General features: G+C 39.9%; 1 protein-coding gene across 4 annotated transcripts in view; it reads left to right on the top strand.

Annotated features, from left to right (window-relative positions):
- DMD (dystrophin) overlaps positions 1-23,185 on the top strand; it is a 1,914,059-nt gene that overhangs the window by 1,287,616 nt on the left and 603,258 nt on the right. For all 4 annotated transcript variants that reach the window (XM_054720874.1, XM_028129748.2, XM_054720891.1 and 1 more), the window contains one exon: positions 18,732-18,886. In XM_054720874.1, the coding sequence (XP_054576849.1) occupies positions 18,732-18,886 (155 nt within the window). The remainder of the gene's footprint in view (positions 1-18,731; positions 18,887-23,185) is intronic.

Raw genomic sequence — 23,185 nt, 5'->3', positions numbered from 1 at the left:
TTCAAAAACCTCCTCTCTGTATTAGAAAATAATGGAGAAAAAATGGAACAATAACAACCTCTTCACAAAGTACAAATCAAATCTGAGATGGCATCTGGGAAAAGTCCATCTTGAAAGTACGGGTAGGGTGGAAGGAGATGTAAACCAGAGACTTTTGATTTGGCAAAAGAACAGACTGCATGTACAATGCCTATATGGCAATAATGAATGAGCAGATCATTAAGAAGTGTGCATAATATATGTTTAATGTCTTTCCTATATAACCCTTAATTTTTAGAAACAAAAGCATAAAGTAAGTACTTGCTTTTATTAACCACATAGCTTCATTCGATCTTATCCATGGCTCTGACAAAACAATGATGTTCTTTTGAGATGGAAAGATAGAAAGTAGGGAAAATCATACAGGATTTCTATTCTAATCAAAATCCCTGCCAATAGCTATGACAGAATACTATGAAATATGGTGACATTTAACTTTCATAAGAGGTAAGATGATATGCTATTGACACCTAAAATTGCCAGCAATGGTCATCATGGGACTTATTTCATTTGGCAGTATCTTGGTTGACTTCCCAACCTGTTCCCCAGGCTATTAAGATTGGTCCAAACTTGGCATTGAATTCTTAGAAAAATTATTTCTTGATGATTTTAAACTTTCTTTTCCAGTGTCAAGAGAGATTTACCCAAGCTCAGAGTTTTCATTTATTTTTTCCACTTTTAGCTTTTAAAAGAGAAATCCCTTTTTGTCTCTTTTGTGATTGCTTTTGTGTCAAATTCAGCATAAAAGCTTTTTAAATGGGACAGCTTAGCGGTTTTTTGCTTGACTGAGCTAAGATAACATGAATTCAATAGAGAAGTGAAATCTTGTTTGAGCTTAGCTGATTTGGCTATCTAATACTTACAGCTATCTGAGGCAAAAGTTCCAATAATTTATCAAATTTTTAAATAAACATGTCCAAGGTCTCAAAATACCTGTTTTGAAGACATTCTTTAGGGAGCTTGAAACATAGGTACACTGATTTCATGTAATTATATTTAAAAAGTTGAACTTGTTATCTATGTATAAATAGACTAGAGGCCCAGTGCATGATTGAATCATGCACGTGTAGGGTCCACTACACGCTTTTGCTTTCGATCACAGGGGAGCTGGGTGCCTGTCCGCTGGTGCACCAGGCCTTTCAGAAGCCTCTGGTGTGGCGAAGGCTTCTGAAAGGCCTGGTGCCTGAGCGGACAGGCACCCAGCTCCCACGCTTTTGCTTTTGATCGCTGGTGCACCAGGCCTTTCAGAAGCCTCTACCCTGCCGGAGGCTTCTGAAAGGCCTGGTGCCTGAGCGGACAGGCACCCAGCTCCCCCGCTTTTGATGGTCCGAGGTGGGACATGAGCTCGCTGCCCCAGAGGCCCCTTCTGTGCTGCAGCACAGCCATGGCGCAGACGCTGAGCTCGAGTCGCAGCTGGCGACACAAGCTCAGCGTCCCGCCGGCCCAATGGGCCACCCCAGCCACCCCGAGTCCCGCCCCCCCACGCCTCCTGGCCAATCGCGGGCATAGCGAAGGTACGGTAAATTTGCATATTTGTCTATTATTATGTAGGATAAATATGCCAATTAACAGGGATGCCCTAATGGGTAGACAGGACAGGAGGAGGTTGCACATGCAGCATCAGGGGTGGGGCAGCAGGAGCTTCCATGCGCCTGCGCTGGGGGAGGGCCTGATCAGCAGTGGCTGCAGCTGCTTCAAAGGCCAGAGAGGGAGGCAGAGCCAGACTGGCAGCAGCCAAGGCTGCTGTGGGGCCCGGGGAGCAAGGCAGGGCCAGAAGGGCGACTCGCGACTCGAGGGTGAGCAGCGCCACAATTTCAAATCGCACGCTGGGCTCCTAGTGTATAATAAATACAATAGCTGTTTGAGGATCTCAAATTATTTTACTAAGAAGGAAACTAATCACAGAAACTTCTTTTTCAAATATGGTAGTAGAGCTTTATCATTTTAGTTATTGGGGTGGGGGGAGTGGTATTAGATAATATCCAGATCTGCCATAAGGATATGTACAGTAATGGAAACTCAATTCTTCATTCACATGTTTTGTTTACTTTTAGACTGCACAAAATTAAATTAGCAAATTGACCCACACTGGCAGTTCAAGGTTCGCATTTCTGATACAATAATGAAAACATTATCAGAAATCTTATTAGGACCAGTCATTTTTTTAATGCATTTTCTTTATTCCCTTTTGTTCTCCCCTAAAGTTTCCACATGATTAAGGAGAAAGTATCAATCATCTAATAGTGCTTTTCCTCCCAAAGTAGTTATAAAGCTATTAAACTTCTCAAAGCATACGGAGTGCTTCCTACATCACTGATGGAGCACAGAAAGTAATGAGTAGTTTCCCAGGTACTGCTATAATATATAAATATTTAATGCAGAGTCACCAAGACTTAAATAACATTATGCTCTGATTGCACCATATAGTGCCTTGTTTTCTTTTCACAGTGTAACTTGTTCCATGCTTGAACATATAATGTGGCTGCTCTGTAAATCCACTCATTCATAAAAGCAACAAATTGTAAATATTGTCCAAATCACCTTTTCTGAACTCTAGAAATTAACCAAAGGTTGGCAACAATTTGAAAACTGCTGCACTTCAGTAAGAACAGCAGGGTTTGAAGCTTTTTTTTTAAAATATATTTTATTGATTTTTTACAGAGAAGAAGGGAGAGGGATAGAGAGCTAGAAACATCGACCAGCTGCCTCCTGCACACCCCCCACCGGGGATGTGCCCGCAACCAATGTACATGCCCTTGACCGGAATCGAACCTGGGACCCTTCAGTCCGCAGACCGACGCTCTATCCACTGAGCCAAACCAGTTTCGGTGGTTTGAAGCTTTTTAACTTGGCCTATTCCCATTACTTTTCCCCAGTTACACAGTATGCTTGAAAATTAACAGCCTTACAGCCACCAGAGAGGGAAGACCAGGATTAGAGTTCCTCAAAAAGACCCATTTTATACCCAGAGCATTATCACTATATGATCTGTCTTGCCACTCTCTAGAACAGTGGTTCTCAACCTTTCTAATGCCACAACCCTTTAATACAGTTCATCATGATGTGGTGACCCCCAACCATAAAATTATTTTCGTTGCTACTTCATAACTGTAATTTTGCTACTGTTAACGAATCGTAATGTAAATATCTGTGTTTGCCGGTGGTCTTAGGCGACCCTGCTAGCGGTTCTCAACCTGTGGGTCGTGATATTTACATTACGATTCATAGCAGTAGCAAAATTACAGTTATTAAATAGCGACAAAAATAATTTTATGGTTGGGGGTCACCACATCATGAGGAACTGTATTAAAGGGTCGTGGCATTAGAAATGTTGAGAACCACTGCTCTAGAACAATCCTATACACAAGGCCTTGTCATTTGTTTGACCTGAGTTTGAGCTAACTCCCCAGGAAAAGCCCTATCCCCAGAGTTTTTATCCAAAACAATCAGCAACAGTTGTTTAAATAACAGCTGGCTGAGGCTGTATTACCAGTGAAGAAAATCAGGGTCTGGAGAAAAACTTAAAATGAAAATCTGAGGAATGAGATGTCTTCAGGGGACTCTGCAAAGCTCTGACATATTCCTGGGACATCTAGAAGGTTACATGCATATCTTGACAAATAGAGAATATCAATAAAGAGATATAAACAGGGACTAAATAGAGATTCTGGAATTTAAAGGCATATAATTGAAATAAAATTTTCCCTGGATGAGTTCAACATTAGACTTAAGCTAGCAGAAGAATCAGCAAACTTGAAGACAGACCATAATTCCACTCTGAGGAAAGGAAAGACAAGAAATAAGATATACATAAAGAGGGGATAAATAAAAATTCAACAAAATAGAAACTTTAATAGCCTACTTTTTTTTAAATGATTTCAGAGAGGAAGGGAAAGGGAAAGAGACATCAAAACATCAATGATGAGAATCATTGATTGGCTGCCTCATGCACGCTCCCTACTGGGGATCGAGCCCACAACCCAGGCATGTGCCCTTGACTGGAATGGAACCGAGGACCCTTCAGTCCACAGGCTGATGCTCTATCCACTGAGCAAAACCAGCTAGGGCTAATACCCTACCTTTAATAAGGATAGAACAACTAGGCAGAAGATCAACAAGGAAATAGGAGACTTGGAAAAACACTATGAACTAATAAGACCTATGAACAGTCTCCTATAGAACACTCCACCCAATAATAACAGAATACACATTCTTCTTAATTGTATATAGAATATTCTCCAGGATAGACCATATGCTAAGCCATAAAACAAACCTAAATCCAATATGTCTGGTATCCTTACAAGAGGAAAAAAGAGGCATACACAGAGAGAATAATGCCATGTAAAGACACTGACCACAGGGAAAACATCATGTGGCAATAGAAGGAAAGATTAGAGGGATGCAGATTAAAGCCAAGGAGCACCAAAGATTGATAGCCTCCACCAGAAGCTAGAAAAAGGAGAAAGCATTCTCCCCTATATATAGGTTTCAGATGGAGCATGGCCTGCTGACATTTTGATTTGGGATCTAACCTTCAGAATTTTGAAACAATAAATTTTGTTGTATTAAGCCACCCAGTTTGTGGTGTTTTGTTCATGACAGTCCTAGGAAAATAATACAGGAGACTTCCTTAACATGGTAAAGTGCATCTAAGAAAAATATGCAACTAACATCATGGTGAAAGACTAAATGCCTTCCCCTAAGATCAGGAACAAGGTAAAGATGTGTGCTGTCACAACTTCTATTTACCACTGTACTGGAAGTTCAGGCCAAGACAATTAGGCAAGGAAAAAAATAGAAAAGTAGATTTACTTTTTCCTTTCCAAATTAATAAGAATTTTACATATATTTGTGTATATATAAATATATATATATATATATATATGTATATATATATGTGTGTGTGTGTATATATATATATATAAGTGTGTGTGTGTGTGTGTATATATATATATATATATATATATATTAATAAAAGAGAAACATGCAAATTAACCATCACTCTGCTATGCCAAGCCATGCCCACCAGCCAATCAGGAATGAGTATGCAAATTAACCGAACCAAGATGGTGGCCAGCCATGGAGCTGGAGCAAGCAGAAAGCTTGGGTTGCCCCCGGCAATGGAGGAAGCCAAGCTTCCTGGCCGGCCCTGGCCTCCGCTCAAGACTACAAAGTTTCAATTATAGAAGATAAATAAATCCTAGATACTTGCTTCCAGCTGGCCCTGGCCTCCACTCAAGGAGGTGCTGGAAAAAAAAAAGAAAAAGAGAAAAAGGAGGGGCTGGGACCTTGGGTCACCAGCGGGTGATCAGGCCAGGATGGGACGGCAGGGGCTGTTGGAGGTAAGCAGACAAGCAGGGGGGCCATTTGGGGGATGAGAAGGCCGTCAGTGGGGGTCAGTTGGAGGTGATCAGGACAGTGGGGGGGCACAGTTTGGAGTGAGCAGGCCAGCAGGGGGGCAGTTGGGAGTGAGCAGGCCAGTGGGGAGGGAAAGTGGGGGCGAGCAGGCCACCAGGGGGGACAGTTGGGGGTGATCAGGCTGGTGGGGGGCATTTGGGGGCAAGCAGGCTGGCAGGCAGAATGGTTAGGGGCAATCAGGCAGGCAGGCAGGCAGGTGAGCGCTGGAACCAGCAGTCCCGGATTGTGAGATTGTGAGAGGGATGTCCGACTGCCGGTTTAGGCCTGATCCCTGTAAACTGGCAGTAGGACATCCTTCGAGGGGTCCCAGATTGGAGAGGGTGCAGGCCGGGCTGAGGAACACCGCACCCCCCACCCCATGCATGAATTTTGTGCACCAGAGATAGATAGATAGATAGATAGATAGATAGATAGATAGATAGATAGATAGATAGATAGATAGATAGATCTCCTAAGGAATACATTTAAACATTTTACAGTTGGCCTGGCCAGAGTAGCTCAGCTAGTTAAGTGTTGTCTCATGCACCAAAAGGTTACTGATTCCATTCCTGGTCACATACCTGGGTTGGGTTTGATCCTTAGTATGAGAGCATGCAGGAGTGCAGGAGACAACCAATATCTCTCTCTCTCTCAGCATGTCCTTGTGTGAGGATTAAAAAATAAATAAAACTATTAAATTAATAAATTAATTCAGCAAATTAGCAGGATGCAAAATCAAAATACAAAATCTCTTGTTTTTCTATACACTAGCAATGATAATCTGAAAAATAAATTTCAGAAACTATTTTCTTTGCAATGGAATCAAAAAATAAAATACTTAGGAATAGGAGAAATGCAAGACTTATACACTAACAACTACAAAGCATTGTTGAAAGAAATTTTAAAAATCTAAATAAATGGGAAAATATCCCATGGGTCCCAGATCAAAATAATTAATATTGTTACAATAGCAAAATCGCCAGATTGGTCTATAGATTATGCACAATTCTTACCAAAATCTCAATTGGCTTTCTACTAAAATGAAAGGAACAAAAAATAGCCTAAACAACCTTGAAAAAAGAACAAATTTGGAAGACTCACAATTCCAAATTTCACAACTTACTGCTAAGCTACTGTCATTAAGTCAGTGTGATACTGACATGAAGATAGACATATAGAAAAATGAAATACCATTGAAAGTCCAGAACTATATCCTTGCATTTATGTTAAATTGATTTTGAAAAGAGTACCAAGACAATTCAATAGGAAAAGTATGGTCTTCAAAATCTCATGCTTGCATAGCTGAATATCCACATACAAAATAATGAAGTTTGACCCCACCTAACACCATACACAAAACTTAACTAAAAAATGGATTATAAAGCTAAATATAAGACCTAACACTTAAATTATTATAAGACAAAAACAGGAGTACTTTGAAAAAGGCAATGTTTTTTAGATATGACTCCAAAAGAAAAGGTGGCAAAAGAAAAAATACATAAATTGAACTTCACAAAAATTTAAAAGTTTTGTAATGCAAGCAATAGCATAATGAAAGTGAAAAGGCAAGCCCAGAATGGGGGAAATATTTGTAAAGGATGCACCTCATAAGGGACTTGTATCCAGAATATATAAAGAACTCTTATAGTTCAACAACAACAAAGATAAACAACTCAATTACAAACAGAAAAGGATTTTAATAGACATTTCTGCAAAGAAAATGTACAAATGGCCAATGAGCAAATGAAAATATGGTCAACATCATTAGTCATTTGGAAAATACAAATGAAAATCACAATGAGATACCATTTTATACTCACACTATGATGTTTAAAAATTTTAAAAAGACAAAGATGTGGAATAATTGCAGCCCTCATACATTGCTGATGGGAATGTAAAATTGTGCAACCACTTTGGAATAAAGTTTGGCAGTTCTGGAGATATTAAACATGAAATATATATATATTATATATGAAATATATATATATATATATATATATTATATAATAAAGTTTGGCAGTTTTGGAGATATTAAACATGAAATATATATATATATATATATATATATATATATATATATATAATAAAAGAGTAACATGCTAATCAGCCGTACCTTTGCAACACCCACCAGCCAATTAGAAGTGAGTATGAAAATTAACCAAACAAAGATGGTGGGTTAATTTGCATACACAGGCGCCAAGTGGCTGGGGACAGGGTGGGACACTTGCATCATTACCATGGCAATGACACATGCATTCCACACCACCCCAGCCGCTCCTGGCCTCTGGGCAGTGTAGGAAGGCAGAAAGGCTGGTCTGGCCAGAGCAAAGGCAGTGCCGGCAGCCAGGGGAACGAAAGCCCATTCTTGCACGAATCTTCATTTGTGCATTGGACCACTAGTATATATATAAAAGCCTAAGTGACCATTACGATGGAATGACCAGAACGACTGGAACGACTGGTCGCTGTGATGTGCACTCACCGCTAGGTGGCAGATGCTCAATGCAGAAGCTGCCCCCAGCCCGCAGGCCCCAATTGCTGATGGGGCCTGCCAGCCAACCTCCTGTTCCCTACCCCCAGCTTATCAGGGCCTGGTCCCCCGGGTTAGATGGGGAACCAGGGTTGGGTGCCGGCAGATGTGACCCCTTTCCCAGGGGGCCAAGGGCTGGCTCCCTCCTCAGGGCCAGCTGCCAACCTCCCACGTCCCTCCCCCTGGCCGGCAGGTCCCCATCACTCAATCGGGGCCGGGCCCCAGGCTGGGACAGGAAACCGGGAGTGGGTGGCGGCATGTGGGCAGCGAGGGAAGGAGGAGATGGGGAGGTGGGGAAGCAAGGAACCTAATTGGCCGTGATCACCAGCCAAGCCTAGGGAACCCACCTATGCATGAATTTCATGCACTGGGCCTCTAGTTACTATATAAAATAAAAGTGCCACACACAAGAGAAATGAAAACATAAGTCTACACAAAACCTTTATATGGATGTTTGTAGCAGCATTATTTATAACTAGAGGCCTGGTGTATGAAAATTCATGCACTGGAGGGAGTCTCTCAGCCTGGCCTGCCCCCTTTCACAGTCTGGGAGCCCTCAGGGGCAGGAGGTGACCTGGAGATCAGGGGAAGGCGACACCCCATCACACCTCTGCTGCTGCCACTGCTGGCAGCACAAGCCTCATTAGGCCCTGGTTACCTGAGCCTCAGGCGGCCCTGGGAGGCTGGGGGGCTGAGGGGACTGGGGAACTCTGGAGGCAGGCTGAGGGGACTGGGCGCTGCCATCTTGTGGCTGTGAGCGCCACCATATTTGAGGGTGGGACAGTCAATTAGCATATTCCTTCCTTATTGGCTTTGGGCGCTGCCATCTTTGAGAGTGGGGCAGTCAATTAGCATATTCCCTCCTTGTTGGCTGTGGGCGCTGCCATCTTTGTGACAGTGTAAGGGTTAATTAGCATATTCCCTCTTTATTAGATAGGATAGCCAAAAAAGTATAAAACATCTCAAATGTCTTCAACTAATGAATGGGTTAAAAAATGTAGTATATCCAACAATGGAATATTATTCAGCAATAAAAATGAATAAAGTACTGTTATAATATGGGTTAACTGCAAAAGCATTATGCTGAATAAAAGTAGTCAGTCACAAAAGACCACATATTGTATTAATCCATTTATATTCATACTCAGTACAGGCTGGGGGAAGGAGAGAACAGACAATGGAAAGTGACTGATAATGTGTATGGGGTTTCTCTTGAGGATGAAGAAAATGATCTAAAATTCTATTGTGGTAATGACTTCACCAGTATGTGAAAATACTAAAAACCACCATATTATATACTTTAAATGAGTGAATTTTACAGTATGGAAGTTATATTTTAATGAAGTTTCATTGAAAAGGTATATGTGCATGTCATTAAAACTACAAATCTTTTCTTGTTTCTTCACATTTAAAAACTGCTTTAGAAACATCATTTGGAAATATTTATTAGCAGAGGAGCCTATTTTTAATGTATCATTATACTAGCTTATTCTATCCCTGACCCTGCTTCCAAAATATCTGAAGATTGTAGAATTGCCTACTCTATGAGACAGGGTTAACCTTAGTAGATATGTCAGTCAGGATAGGCTAAATTATGCCACAGTAACAAGCAATCACCAAATCTAGAGACCTAACACAAATTTGTATTTTATTGATGTCACATGTCCCTTGTAGATTCACAAGGACCATGCCTGATGACAGCTACATCTTAATACATAATTTCATGATCTGAGAGGAAGGGAACATAGTGGATAATGCCATTAGCTCTTTGTTTTAAATATATTTTTTCTTTTTTAAAATATGTTTTTATTTATTTCAGAGAGGAAGGAAGAGGGAGAGAGAAACATCAATGATAAGAGAGAATCATTGATCGGCTGCTTCCTGCATACCCCCCACTAGGACTGAGCCCACAACCCGGGCATGTGCCCTGACCAGGAATCCAACCATGACCTCCTGGTTCAATGGGTTGACGCTCAAACACTGAGCCACACCAGCTGGGCACCATTAGCTCTTAAACCTTCTGCCTGGAAGTAACAAGTAGCTAAAAGTCAGTTCCATTGCCTTCGCTGATTCAATGAGGCACAGATATATAGTCCTCTAGCATGAGAAGTCACTGAATGTTTGTGAACAATAATGCACTCTACCACAGTAGGTTTATGGGATCTAAAAATTAGTGCAGAAAATGTCACTTTCTGGGGAATCTGTCCTCTGGCATTCTCTCTGGAGTCATTTCCACCCAACCATTTCCACGCCCTCTCTACCAAATTTCTCTTACATGCCTGAGGTATCTGGGTGATTTGTTAATTACAACACTTCCTATGCCTTGTAATAAACTCAACAAATTAACATGAGAGGCCAGATAACGAGAATGCTTTCCAAAATGTCATAATGAAATTAAGGTAATGAAGCACTTGGAGACCTTTCTTCCCTTTTTTCTGTACAAAACTTATTCTAAAGAAGCTGGAAGAGAAATGGGGCCTGAAAGTAAAGAGGGGGGAAATAAATTGTATGCCATTAGTTTAATTATAAAAATTCATTACATGAAGCCATGTAAGACAGAAAATAATGGAACTCTAATGGGTTGGCCGATAACACATTTACTAGCCTGCTTATAGTCATTGTTGAAAGGACAAAAAAGGAACAACTTTAGTATGTAGTCCTCAAAGCTATTGAAAAGATTAATCATTTCCAGTAGGCTGGAAAATGAGTGCCATTTTTTTAAATAGTATCCCCTGTATAGAGTGTTACCTTCTGAAACAGAGTTGTTTGGTAATGTCAGAGGTTTAATAGATGAGTCTCCAAGTTAATGGTGAGAGGATTTACTTTTGAAATAGCTTCCTTACAGATATTTTAATGTTTCTATTATAAATCCATAAAAAGGTTTTATAGGTCATTTTAATTCACACAGGCAAGAAAGAAATTGTTTCTTTTACCCCAATAAAGATTTATAGAACATTAATTCATACTTAGAAGTAAATTGTTTAGTGATTTTTTAATAAACCAAATATGTATTATTTTCTGCTGTCTTTGGCAATGTCTTACTTTATTATACACAGTAATTTTCATCTTGCTATACTCATCAAGGAGATTATTTTCTATTCTTCTAAGTTCAGTTATAATAAACCAAATCATTTTCCTTAAATTCTTTTATATGGAAGCATATCTTCTTTAACTAGATTGAACCCCAAATATTGGAGTCAAGAAACCTGCATTTTTGCAATGCCTCTTTCACTGACTAGGATGTTGTCTTCAACAAGTCACTTAACCCTTCAGAGTTTTTCTGTTCTCATATGGGCAATTATCGGATTGGGTAAAAGGAAAGGAGATAACAAAAAATGAAAGTGATTGTGTAGGTAAGGGTCATATATTTAAGGGCCATGTAATCCAAGAAGAGAGGTTTGAACTTTGTCTTGTAGGTAATAGACAGTTAAAGCTTTTACAGAGAAGTAATGTGTTACTACTTGCATTGCAAAAAGATTTCTTCAGCAGATGTCTGTGTATGGAAGAACTAGTTTGAGAAGGGAGGGAGGGAGGGAACCAATAAAAAGGATATTGCAGGGTCCAAGCAAGAGATGATAAGGGATTCACTAAAGGCATTGGCAATGGGGGCAGAAGATTTGCATATAAGGGAAAATTATGATGCAACCTCACTATGAATATGCTCCCTCCCTCCTCCTCCATTTGAGGATTAACTTAAACTGCAGAGGAAGAAGATTGGACTAGAGACAGAACCTTGGGGAACACCAACATTTAAGGGACAGGCAGAAAAAGAAAAACTTTAAACATAATAGAGCGTAGAGGAGATCCAAAGAGAGGGGGCCGAGAAACGCTGGTGCCTCAAGAAGAGCAGAGTAGTCAATAGCACCAGTTGCTGCAAATAAATCATGTAAATAAGAACCTATAACTTTCCACAGACATTGGCCATTGGTAACTGAATCAGTTAACTATTTTAACAAAAATGCTGCATAAGAAACACCTTCAAACTTAGAAGTAAATTGTTTAGTTATTTTTTTTAATAAACTAAATATGTATTATTTTCTGCTGGGGTGGCATTGCTTCAGTGTGCAGGTTGATTGGGGTGGTTCTTCTCCACTCATCCTTCTTCAGGGATAAGCAGGCTAGCCCAGGGCATTTTTGTCTCCTGGTGATGGTAGAAATACAAAAGGACTAGCTCCACTGGAGGAGCACATTTCAAACCTTTGCTTGTGTCTCTTCTATTAACATCTCATTATGATTAGGCAAAGCAAGACATATGGCTAAACTCATTGTCAAGGGCAGGGAAGATAAGTGCTTTTTGTAGCAGGAAATTCAAAGCTACATTTCAAAGGGCATGGATACAGAGTGCAGTAAGGAATTGAGGCTAATAGTCCAATTTGCTATGGTGGCTTCTGTCAGAACAGTTTACATGGGTGGCAATGGCAAAACCTGATTTTGATGAATTATAGAGTACCAGCTATGTAATCAAGTTGAGGTAATGAGTGGATAGTTGCCTTCTAAGGAATATAACTATGAAGGGAAAGAAAATGATAGCAGATTTTTTTGTTGTTGTTTAATGGTGGTGGAGAGATTGTGTTTAAAGGCAATGGAGAAAGACCTTGCAAAGAGACTAGTGGTTGAAAAGACACAAAGAGAGCAGTAGTACATGGAGGGGAGGATCCAGAATACATGAGTTTCCAGATGTATCAGCTTCCAATAGCACAAGAGTAACTTCTTCCTCTGAAACTGGAGAGAAGTTTGCAAGATGTAAAGTGTGATATTTTGCCAAATGTATGCTTTGTATTTTATGAAACTGAGACACAGAGGATAATTAACTTTCCCTTTTGTAACATAACTCATATGTTAAATTTCTCCTGTATAATTGAATGTCTGGCCATTTGCTGTGAGATTTCTTTCAATTTGTATAATCAGGATCCAGTCTAGAAACCATACTAGATATTTCAAACAGGGAATTCAATACAAAGAACTGGTTCCATGACTAATGAAGGAGTTGAGAAACCCAATAGGAGACAGGGAGGCAACCTGGAATTTAGCAACATCAGGAAGCTGTTACATCTCAAGGGCTGGAGGGCCAACAAGTGTTACTAAAACCCAGAACCCAGAGCCATCTGGTGTTAACTTGCCCACTGTTCAGGCTGCACAGAAGATACTGAAACTACAGAGGGAGGGTCTGTCCAGTGGGAAATGGAGACACAAAGAACACATGGCTCACATAGAAAAAGGGGGAGATCCACTAGTTTCACCTTTCCTCACGTTCTTTCATTTCACACCACGGCCTCTTACCTGCCAAATCCAGCTAGAAGCCAGCTAGCAAGAAATCCTGGGAAATTCTGATCCCTTAAGTCAGTGGTTCTCAACCTTCCTAATACTGCGACCCTTTAATACAGTTCCTCATGTTGTGGTGACCCCCAACCATAAAATTATTTTCGTTGCTACTTCATAACTGTAATTTTGCTACTGTTATGAATCGTAATGTAAATATCTGTGTTTTCCAATGGTCTTAGGCGACCCTGCTAGGGGTTCTCAACCTGTGGGTCACGATATTTACATTACGATTCATAACAGTAGCAAAATTACAGTTATGAAGTAGCAACAAAAATAATTTTATGGTTGGGGGTCACCACAACATGAGGAACTGTATTAAAGGGTCGAGGCATTACAAAGGTTGAGAACCGCTGCCTTAAGTGGTTTAGTCCATCTGCAGTACCAAGTAGAGTAGGAGATGGGCAGAGAATGTATCTAAGAGCAAATAAGCTCTTAGCTTGTTAGCTCACAGAGCTAAATATTTTTTTTAATGAATCTCTTAGTCAGTATATACAAAGAGATAAAAACCCAATACGTAGACTTTTTGTCCATAAATATATTAGTATACTGTTTTATAATTTTCCAAGCAATTTGATTTTGATTTTGACCTCATGACAAACCTAAGGCATAAGCAGAATAAGTAGCCCCATCCTGTTTTGCAGACAACAAAAGTAGAACTTAAAAGGCTATTGAGCCCTAGCTGGTTTGGCTCAGTGGATAGAGCATTGGCCTCTGCACTGAAGGGTCCCAGGTTCGATTCTGGTCAAGGGCACATGCCTGGGTTGTGGGCTCGATCCCTGGTAGGGGGCATGCAGGAGGCAGTCGATCGATGTTTATCTCTCATATTGATGTTTCTATATCTCTGTCCCTCTCTCTTCCTCTCTGAAATCAATAAAAATATATTTTAAAAATAAATAAATTATAAATAAATAAAACTCTCTTTTTGCTTTCATAGCAAAAGTTAGTGGTATTGGTTTTAGCTGATCAGTATTCATTTGGTTATCTGGGTCTATTTACTACATATAATAAATGTAATTTTGTTTGATGCTAGAATAAGATGTTCTAGTTAACTGAGAAATGCAGGATTTTATATAGATTATATATTTTCAAGGAACAGGAGTCCACCCAAAGATACTGAAACTCTGCTAAAAGCACTAGTATTTGATTTTTATTACTATACTAGAGGCCCAGTGCATGATTGAATCATGCACGTGTAGGGTCCCCTACACGCTTTCACTTTCGATTGAGAGGGAGCTGGGTGCCTGTCCGCTGGTGCACCAGGCCTTTCAGAAGCCTCTGGTGGTGGAGGCTTCTGAAAGGCCTGGTGCTGGAGCAGACAGGCACCCAACTCCAACACTTTTGATGGTCCGCTGTGGGACGTGAGCTCGCTGCCCCAGAGGCCCCTTCTGTTCCGCAGCACCGCCATGGTGCAGATGCTGAGCTCGCGCTGCCACTGGTGACGCGAGCTCAGCGTCCCGCTGGCCCAATCGGCTACCCCAGCCACCCCGAATCCCGCCCCCTGCGCCTCCCTCTGGCCCAATCCTGGGCATAGCAGAGTGATGGTAATTCACATATTACCATTTTGTTAGGTAGGATAGAGGCCTGGTACAGGGGTCGGAGCCAGCTGGTTTGCCCTAAGGGTGTCCCTGATCAGGGTGGGGTTCCCTTGGAGGGTGGGGTGGCCTGAGCGAGAGGCCTGTGGTGGTTTGCAGGCCAGCCACGCCTCCTGGCAACCCAAGCGGAGGCCCTGGTATCTGGAATTTATTTTCCTTCTACAATTGAAACTTTGTAGCCTGGAGTGGAGCAAAGCCTGGGGCTCCCTCCTCGGAGGCAGCCATTTCTGTAGGGGTTATAATTGAAACTTTGTTACCTTAAGCGGGTGGGCCCAGCCAGGGTGTGCGGAAAGCTTTGCTTCCCCTGTTGCCGGTGGCAACCCTGGCCTGCTCTCTCAAGCTCCATTCTGCTGCCATTTCTGTTTAAATTTGTTTACCTTCTATAATTGAAACTTTGTAGCTTGAGTGGAGGCTTAGGCCTGCAATGGCTGGCAGAAAGCTTATTTCCCTCTGTTGCCTGGGAAACCTTGCTCTCTGTGGCTATAGCCATCTTGGATGGGTTAATTTGCATACTTGCTCTGATTGGATGGTGGGTGTGGCTTGTGGGTGTGTTGGAGGTATGGTCAATTTGCATATTTGTCTATTATTAGGTAAGATAAATATCATCTATATATCTAAAAGCCTAAACACCCAAACAACCGGTCGACCAGTCGCTATGATGCACACTGACAACCAGGAGGCAGACGCTCAATGCAGGAGTTGTCCCCTGGTGGTCAGTGCCCTCCCACAGCGGGAGCGCTGCTCAGCTGACTGACGGGTGCCAGACACTGGGCTCATGGCTGGCAAGTGCAGCTGCGGCTGCGCAAGCCTCTCCTGCTTCCACAGCAGCACCACCAAGCAGCAGCTACGGAGCAGCAGCAGTGGCAGGTGCAGCGGGGTGGGATGAGTGGGATTGGCGAGGTGCCTGGCCCAGGCTCTAGCTCCTCCCTGGCCACTTGCCACTTCATGCACTACTACATCCCTCGGGGGATGTCGGACTGCCTGTTTCAGCCTGATCCCCCCCATACACTGGGCTCTAGTAGTAACATAAAAGAATAATTATTAAAACAAACTAGAGGCCCGGTGCATGAAAATTCATGCACTGGAGGGGGGTCCCTCAGCCCATCCTGCCCCCTCTCACAGTCCGGGAGCCCTCAGGGGCGGGAGGCAACCCGGCGATCAGGGGAAGGCAACACCCCATCACACCTCTGCTGCTGCCACTGCCGGCAGCACAAGCCTTGGCTAGCCCTGGTTACCTGAGCCTTGGGTGGCCCTGGGTGGCTTGGCAGCTGCCATCCAAGGCTTGCCTGTGCCTTGGGCCGGCCCTGGGTGGCTGGGAAGCTTCCATCTGAGGCTTGCCTGCTCCTCGGGCTGGCCCTGGGTGGCTGGGGGGCTAAGTGGACTGGGGGACTTCGGAGGCAGGCCTGCCACCCCAGCGGGGCTGAGGGGACTGGGAGCTGCCATCTTGTGTCTATGGGCACTGCCATCTTTGAGGGCGTGGCAATCAATTAGCATATTCCCTCTTTATTGGCTGTGGGCACCGCCATCTTTGTGACAGCATGAGGGTCAATTAGCATATTCTCTCTTTATTGGATAGAATGATTACTTTTCAGAATTATTACTTTTCAATTTCCTCTATTGCCCTTCTTGCTCATGAGTATGCATTCTTACAGATTTAAGAAATACAGTTTAGATAGAAGTTATATTCTGTCTTTTACTTATGATTTCTGTACACATTTACTGCAGAGGAGACCTCTGGGTTGATGCATTATGTTATTATTTTAGTTAATAAAGATTTTTATTCCTACAATGTATTTATCTTTCTTTTCTTAATATTTGATTAGGGCAAAATACCAAAAGTGAGATTACTGGGTAAATGGAAGTAAGGGTTTATATGTCACTTGATATCTATTGCCAAATTGCCCTAATACATACTCTTCCCAGCAGTAGTTCATGAATGTGCTTATTTTACCAGTCTTTCTAGCTTTGAATTTTATTTTATATTCATTAAATTGGTGTAAAATTGTGCCACTTGATTCAGTATTCTGTTTTTTTTTTTAAGTTAATTATTTTTAGCATTTACAGTGAAAAGGAGTTTATTAGTGGATTCAGGCAGAGGTAAGATTACTGCATAGGCAAAGCAACCCTTCCTCGTGGAGTTTACTTCTTTTATTGGAGCTCATTTAATGGAAGTGTAGGGCATTCAATACAGGGGAGGAATATTCGGTTTTGTTTTTTTCTGGGAAAGGGAAGAAGACTTCTCTGAAGAGCCCAGGCAGATGCTGTGTCCTTATATGGGCTTTCTGTTTCAGAACATGGCAGCACTGTGGTGTGTTGTTTAGTATGGTAACATATTCCAATGAGAATATAATGATGTTAAGGGTTACAGCAAGGTGAATTTAGTTTCCATGTTGGATCCAGCTGGTCTTCTGCTGGTTCTAAGCCATAAATATGTTGGGGTTTGGTCATTTTCTTTTTTTATAAAAACTCTTTATTCTCTCTCTTGTTTGAATGACCTGTTCCTATACCTTTGTCCATTTATCAATGGCTTAACCCAGTATATTGAGTTTAATAAAACTGTCTTAGCAATTTAATATTATTTTAATGCTTAAAAGCCTTCTCCATGCACTTGCCCCAATGCGTAATAGAAATTTGGGGTTAATATGCTTCCAGATAAAGTGTTTGTTGGTCTCTTTCTTTCTTTGATGTATGTTATTTCAAGTGATGAAATACATAGTTTGATTAATACTAAATTGCCAAAGGAAACATAGGTCATTTGGGTTTAAAATATTCTTATATTTGCAATTTTATTCTAATTTTAAAGTAGAATATTTTTAAAGTATTATGAGTAAACTGGTCCTTCAAAAAGTTCATAACTGGAATAACAGCATTGTTCCTTTGATGTTCAATGTTTTCAATATGCAGCTTTAGTTGAATACCAGTAGATGGCACTAATTACAAAAACAATTCAACAAGTTAATGAAGAGTTGAATTCTGTTCAGAGTTGGTATATGTCACATATTCAACAATGATATGGGAGCTTATTTTTATACTTTTTTCTTTCTTGATAAAAACAATTAAAATCAATTTATTTCCAATTAATTGCTACTAAATTGAAATACCTGATACTGGTTCTTACTCAACATGCTGCATTTGAAAAGTTTCATCATGAAAAACGGGTTAGACTAAAAATGGGATAGACTAAACCACATACTAGGTAAAAAGCAGTCATGTAGACATGTTCTAACTTGAGTATTCAGAAGCGACTTAAGAAGCATTTTAAGATTTAATATTTATACACATTTGTACTAGGTTTTTTCATTTTGTAATTACACTTATTGGGATCACATTGGTTAGTAAAATTATATAGGTTTCAAATGTACAATTTCATATATACTATGGAATACTACTCAATCATAGAAAAGATGAAATATTCCCATTCACGACAACATGGATGGATCTTGAGAATATCATGCTAAGTGAAATAATCAGACAGAAAAAGTCAAGAACCATATTATTTCACTCATATGTGGAATAGAAAACTAAAAACAATAAATGAACAAACAAGAAAAACAAGCAAAAACGTATAGCCACAGACAACAGTATAGTGGTTACAAGAGGGAAGCCAGTAACGGGGGTTAGTAAAGGGTGAAAGGAGTCAAATATATGGTGATGGAAGATTTGACTTTGGGTAGTGGGCACACAATGCCATATACAGATGATGTAGCACAAGTTATTTTCATTTTATAACAAGCATATGTTATAACCTGAAAAACATTTAATAAGTAATTTTTAGGAAGACAAAAAAGAAACTCCAATTAGAAAATTCAGAGAAAGCTGACATCCATTCTCTTTCCCATATGCATCTATAGCAGCTGGCCAAAGACCTCCGCCAGTGGAAGATAAATGTAGATGTGGCAAATGACTTGGCACTGAAACTTCTCCGGGATTATTCTGAAGATGATACCAGAAAAGTACACATAATTACAGAGAACATCAATGCCTCTTGGGCAAGCATTCAGAAAAGGTACGAATTTCATTATTTCTAAAACTATTGTTGGCTATAATGATGGTGTGGTGACACTGGGTGGACAATGCAGATTTGTTTTCCCAATCTTGCTAAACCAGGTTTGGGAGAATCCAAGATGATAATCTAATGAAATTCACAGGTTTGCCTAAGTCCTCTTATTTTAAAGATGAGGGAACTGGTGAAATTACATGATTTTCCTAAGAAATTACACAAAACCAAAATAGTTATTTATAGCTAAAAGAACCATTTATCAGTCTGCTTTGAGACTCTACCCAAAGAAATATCATTATATTCCATCATTCTGCCCCAACCTTAATTTGACAAGGAAGACACTTCAGAATTATAACTATTCATAGTGCCATTATTGTATCTCACTCCACACAGACAATGGGAAAATCTATGTAGTGTGTAGCATGACTCATAACTTTATTTCTCATTATATATATTTGGAAATTAACAGCTCTTAGAGACATCATCTCCTCAAACTAGGTCCTGTCTCTTTAGCTACTCTCTTAATGCCTTGTGTTTTTCTTTCATTAACATTTATCCTAATTATAAATAAAAATATGAATTATGTAACTAATTTTAATGTTTGTTCTTCACATTAGTGTAAACTCCCTGAGGATATAGGCTATCTTCTTTATTTGACAGATCCTGAACCAGGTAATATAATAAGGCAGTGGTCGGCAAACGGCGGCTCACGAGCCGCCGTTTGCCACTCTGTTAATTAATGAGTTTGCCAACCACTGTAATAGCGTAGCAGTAAGTATTTGAATGATGACTCTCTTTGCATAATGAAACACTACCTTGTTCATGCTATGATAACTTAAGAATTATTGGGTACTCATTTTTACTTCTATCAGAAAACAGAGGCAAAAATAGTAACTATACAATGATGAGGAAGACCACAGTGAAAGATAACTGAGTTCCAGATGATGACATGAATTACTGAAGAAGTCAGTTTGGTGGCCTTTCATAAGAAGAAAAGGCCACCATTGAGAAAATAAAAAACAAAACAGATTTTGAACTAAGAGCAGAAAGTTAGGAGTAATGACCTATTGATGTATGGAAATTAAGAGACCAAGTAAACCTTGAAATTGAGTTAGAGATTTAAGAGCGAGAACTACTGTGAAACTTGATTAAAACTGGTGACTCTGGACAAATAGACCAGCTCTAGTCCTGAATTCCAGATGGTGTTCAGATGACCATGGAAAAGAAGATTCAACCTGAAGTGAAGAGAGGGCCTCCTCTCAATGGCAAGGTTTAGACTTGCTGCTCCCAATATAGACCAGGTACCTGTTTGTTCAATTAAACAAGGGCCTAGTATGCTCAGGAAGACTCATTAATATGCAATTGATTAGTATCCCAGTCAATAGTTAGATCTCAATGGGAAATACATGCTTTTCAAAGAGAAGCATCTTTAGAAAATAAAATTAAGATAAAAAATTAATTCAGTGGGTTTATGGAATGTAAACTAAGAAGGGACAAAAAATAAAGCTTGTCCATGGCACAAAACCAAGGCTTCAGGGGAGGTCTGTCACATTGACCCACTCTTTCTGGCAGATCGCTCTCTCCACATCCTCATGCTCCTTGAATCTCCAAGTACCTCTCTCAGTTCTTTTGATCACTTTATTAAGATCTTTGGATTCCTCAGAGGAAGAGCTTCCAGTTTATATATTTTTTGACTTGGTCCCTAAAAAACTACCACTTAAGTATATGATTATTTCTCTAATGGGTAAAGTAAAATAGAATGTTAGAAGCCAAATTACATTTTTAGCTGGTCCATACAGAATCTGCAATTTGCCAAGTTAATTTTGGCTCATGCCTCTAAAGGCATGTCTTATTCCTTTCTCTCATATACTCTGAAAATTCATCCACTTGTGTAGTTTCAGTCTGCTTATGACTACCCATTTATACCATTTGCAGCTGAGAATGATCTTTTGAGTTTTAGGCCTGCATATCCTACTGGTTTCTTCCAGTTTAATGTCCCTCAGAAACTTCAAACCAAATAGACACAACGCTGAGCTCACCTTTGCCCTCTTACAATCTTTGTCTCCAAATGCCACCTACTTCTCTTCCAATGACCCCTCCCCGGTGAACATTACCACAACGATTCAGTTATCCAAAGCAGAAGTTCATACTTAACTCTTTCTTCATAACCCCAATAGCTAAGTGATTACAAAGCTATTTGCTGTCAAAATAGCTTTCAAGTTCAGTCCCTTCTCTTTAAACCTATCCCTTGACTGTCATGTCTTACCTGAATGACTTCATTCACCTAACTGATTTCCCTCCTTCTAGTCTTCCTACCTCCCATCCATTCTCTACATCAAGCATGTCAAACTCACAGCCCATGAGCCACATGTGGCCCACAACAATATTTTTGTGGTCCAGCCAATATAATGGTATGTAAGAAAAGTTTTAATAAAAATTTCATAACTTAATTTTTACAATATCCTGTTATACATAATTATTAATAACTAACTACAATGTTCACTAATGACTGATTACTATAATCATGTTGCATTCATTTCCCTTATACACCTTACGTGCAGGCGCACCATTTCTCTCCACTAATACTAGCAGCAAATAGTCTTGTACTGACTTGTTTGGTGTGCGCAACAGAAAATATTTCACTTTCAGAGAACAAGAAAAATAACTTTATTTGCATTATGTTTATTAATTTGTGCAGTTATTCAGTGTCTGATAAGTTAATGTTCAATAAAAATATTAATTTTTATTAAAATGTTCTATTATTTTATGTTAATAATTACTCATTTATTTCAGCCCTTTGTATTCAGCATGTCTCTATTGAAATAAACCTATGTTTCTATGAAAATTGAAACTTTTGTTTTTTTTCCGCCCACATAAACTTAAACCTTATTTACTTGGCCCGTGTTAGCCTTTGAGTTTGACATGCTTGCTCTATATAGAATGCAGGATTATCTAAATATAGTATATTCATGTTGCTCATCATCCTCCCACTTTTAAAGCCTCGAATGGCTTATCCATTATTTGAAGACAGTATACACTCATTTAAATGACTTCAATGCCTTGCACGATTTGGCCTTTCTTTAAAACTACAGCCTAATTTTCTGCTCTCCCTCCATTTCTCATCCCCCATCTTGATACAATTAAGTAACATAGAGCTATTTTCATTTCCTCAGAGCCATGTTTTGTCTTCTCAATTACCTAATAACCAGATCTCAATAAAATGCCAATTCCTCCAGGAAGCCTTCCCTGACTGACATGCTTTAGGGTTGGCTATTTAAAGGTGGCTATTGAATGTGAATTCATTATAATAAAACCTAAAATGCTCTTTGGGCCCCTTATTATAGTGTTTATCTCACTATACTGGAGTTAAGTATTTGCTGGTCTCAGTCTCCTATGAGAATGTTGGCTCTGTGAGAATATGCACAATGGCTACTTGTCCATCATATTTGCCTAGCACTTAGCTTCGCATATAGTAAATACCCCCTAAGCATTTTTTATTAAATAGGTAAATAAGAAGAAAAAAAAAACTGCAGTGTTTTGGTGTGCCAGTAACTCAACACAGAATAAAACTATATACATTAGGATGGCCTCCAGTTTCAACTAACAGAAAACACAAGTTCAATAGTTTGCCTAATAGAGGTCTGTTTGTCTCACTTAATGAGACATTCAGAGATAGGCAGATGCTGATGCTCAGTTGCTCAGCAATGTCATCCCTACAGTCTCCATGTTTTTCTTGGCATTTTCCTCAGTACATGTGCATTCCAGCAGGAAGAAGAAGGGGAAGAGGCAGTGCTTATATCAGGAAAGTGATGGCTTTCCCAGGAACTTAAGGGCTAAATTATGTCACAAAGCCATCTCTGGTTCCAAGAATTCAGATAGAGCCAATAAAGAATGTCTGCCAAAGGGCATGGAAAGAATAAACTGATAAACTGGCATGCTGTAACTAGCCAACATGAAGTTCCCTTGAAAGAACCACTCAAAGCTTTAAGTAAATACAGTATATTCATGCAGCTCATATATTCATGTACAATATATTTGTACAGTATATTCACATAGGATTGTAATAGTAATGGGCAATTGGGGCTTAATGGTTGTCCTGAAAGGTCATGAGAGCGTATTCCCTATTAGTTAATGATACCTTTACATTAGAAGTTCACATTCTATGTATGCTGTGTGTGTCAACTGCACACATTAAACTTGACTACAGCTTCTCTTATTTTACATTCTTACAGATCTCATACTAGTTAGATAAAGAATAAGAAAACTCTTTATGTGATCTTTTGCATTTTTACCTTTTTAATCCAA

Source organism: Eptesicus fuscus, chromosome 1 (assembly GCF_027574615.1).
Source record: "Eptesicus fuscus isolate TK198812 chromosome 1, DD_ASM_mEF_20220401, whole genome shotgun sequence".
Classification (NCBI taxonomy): domain Eukaryota; kingdom Metazoa; phylum Chordata; class Mammalia; order Chiroptera; family Vespertilionidae; genus Eptesicus; species Eptesicus fuscus.
This window is presented reverse-complemented; position numbering and strand designations above follow the sequence as displayed.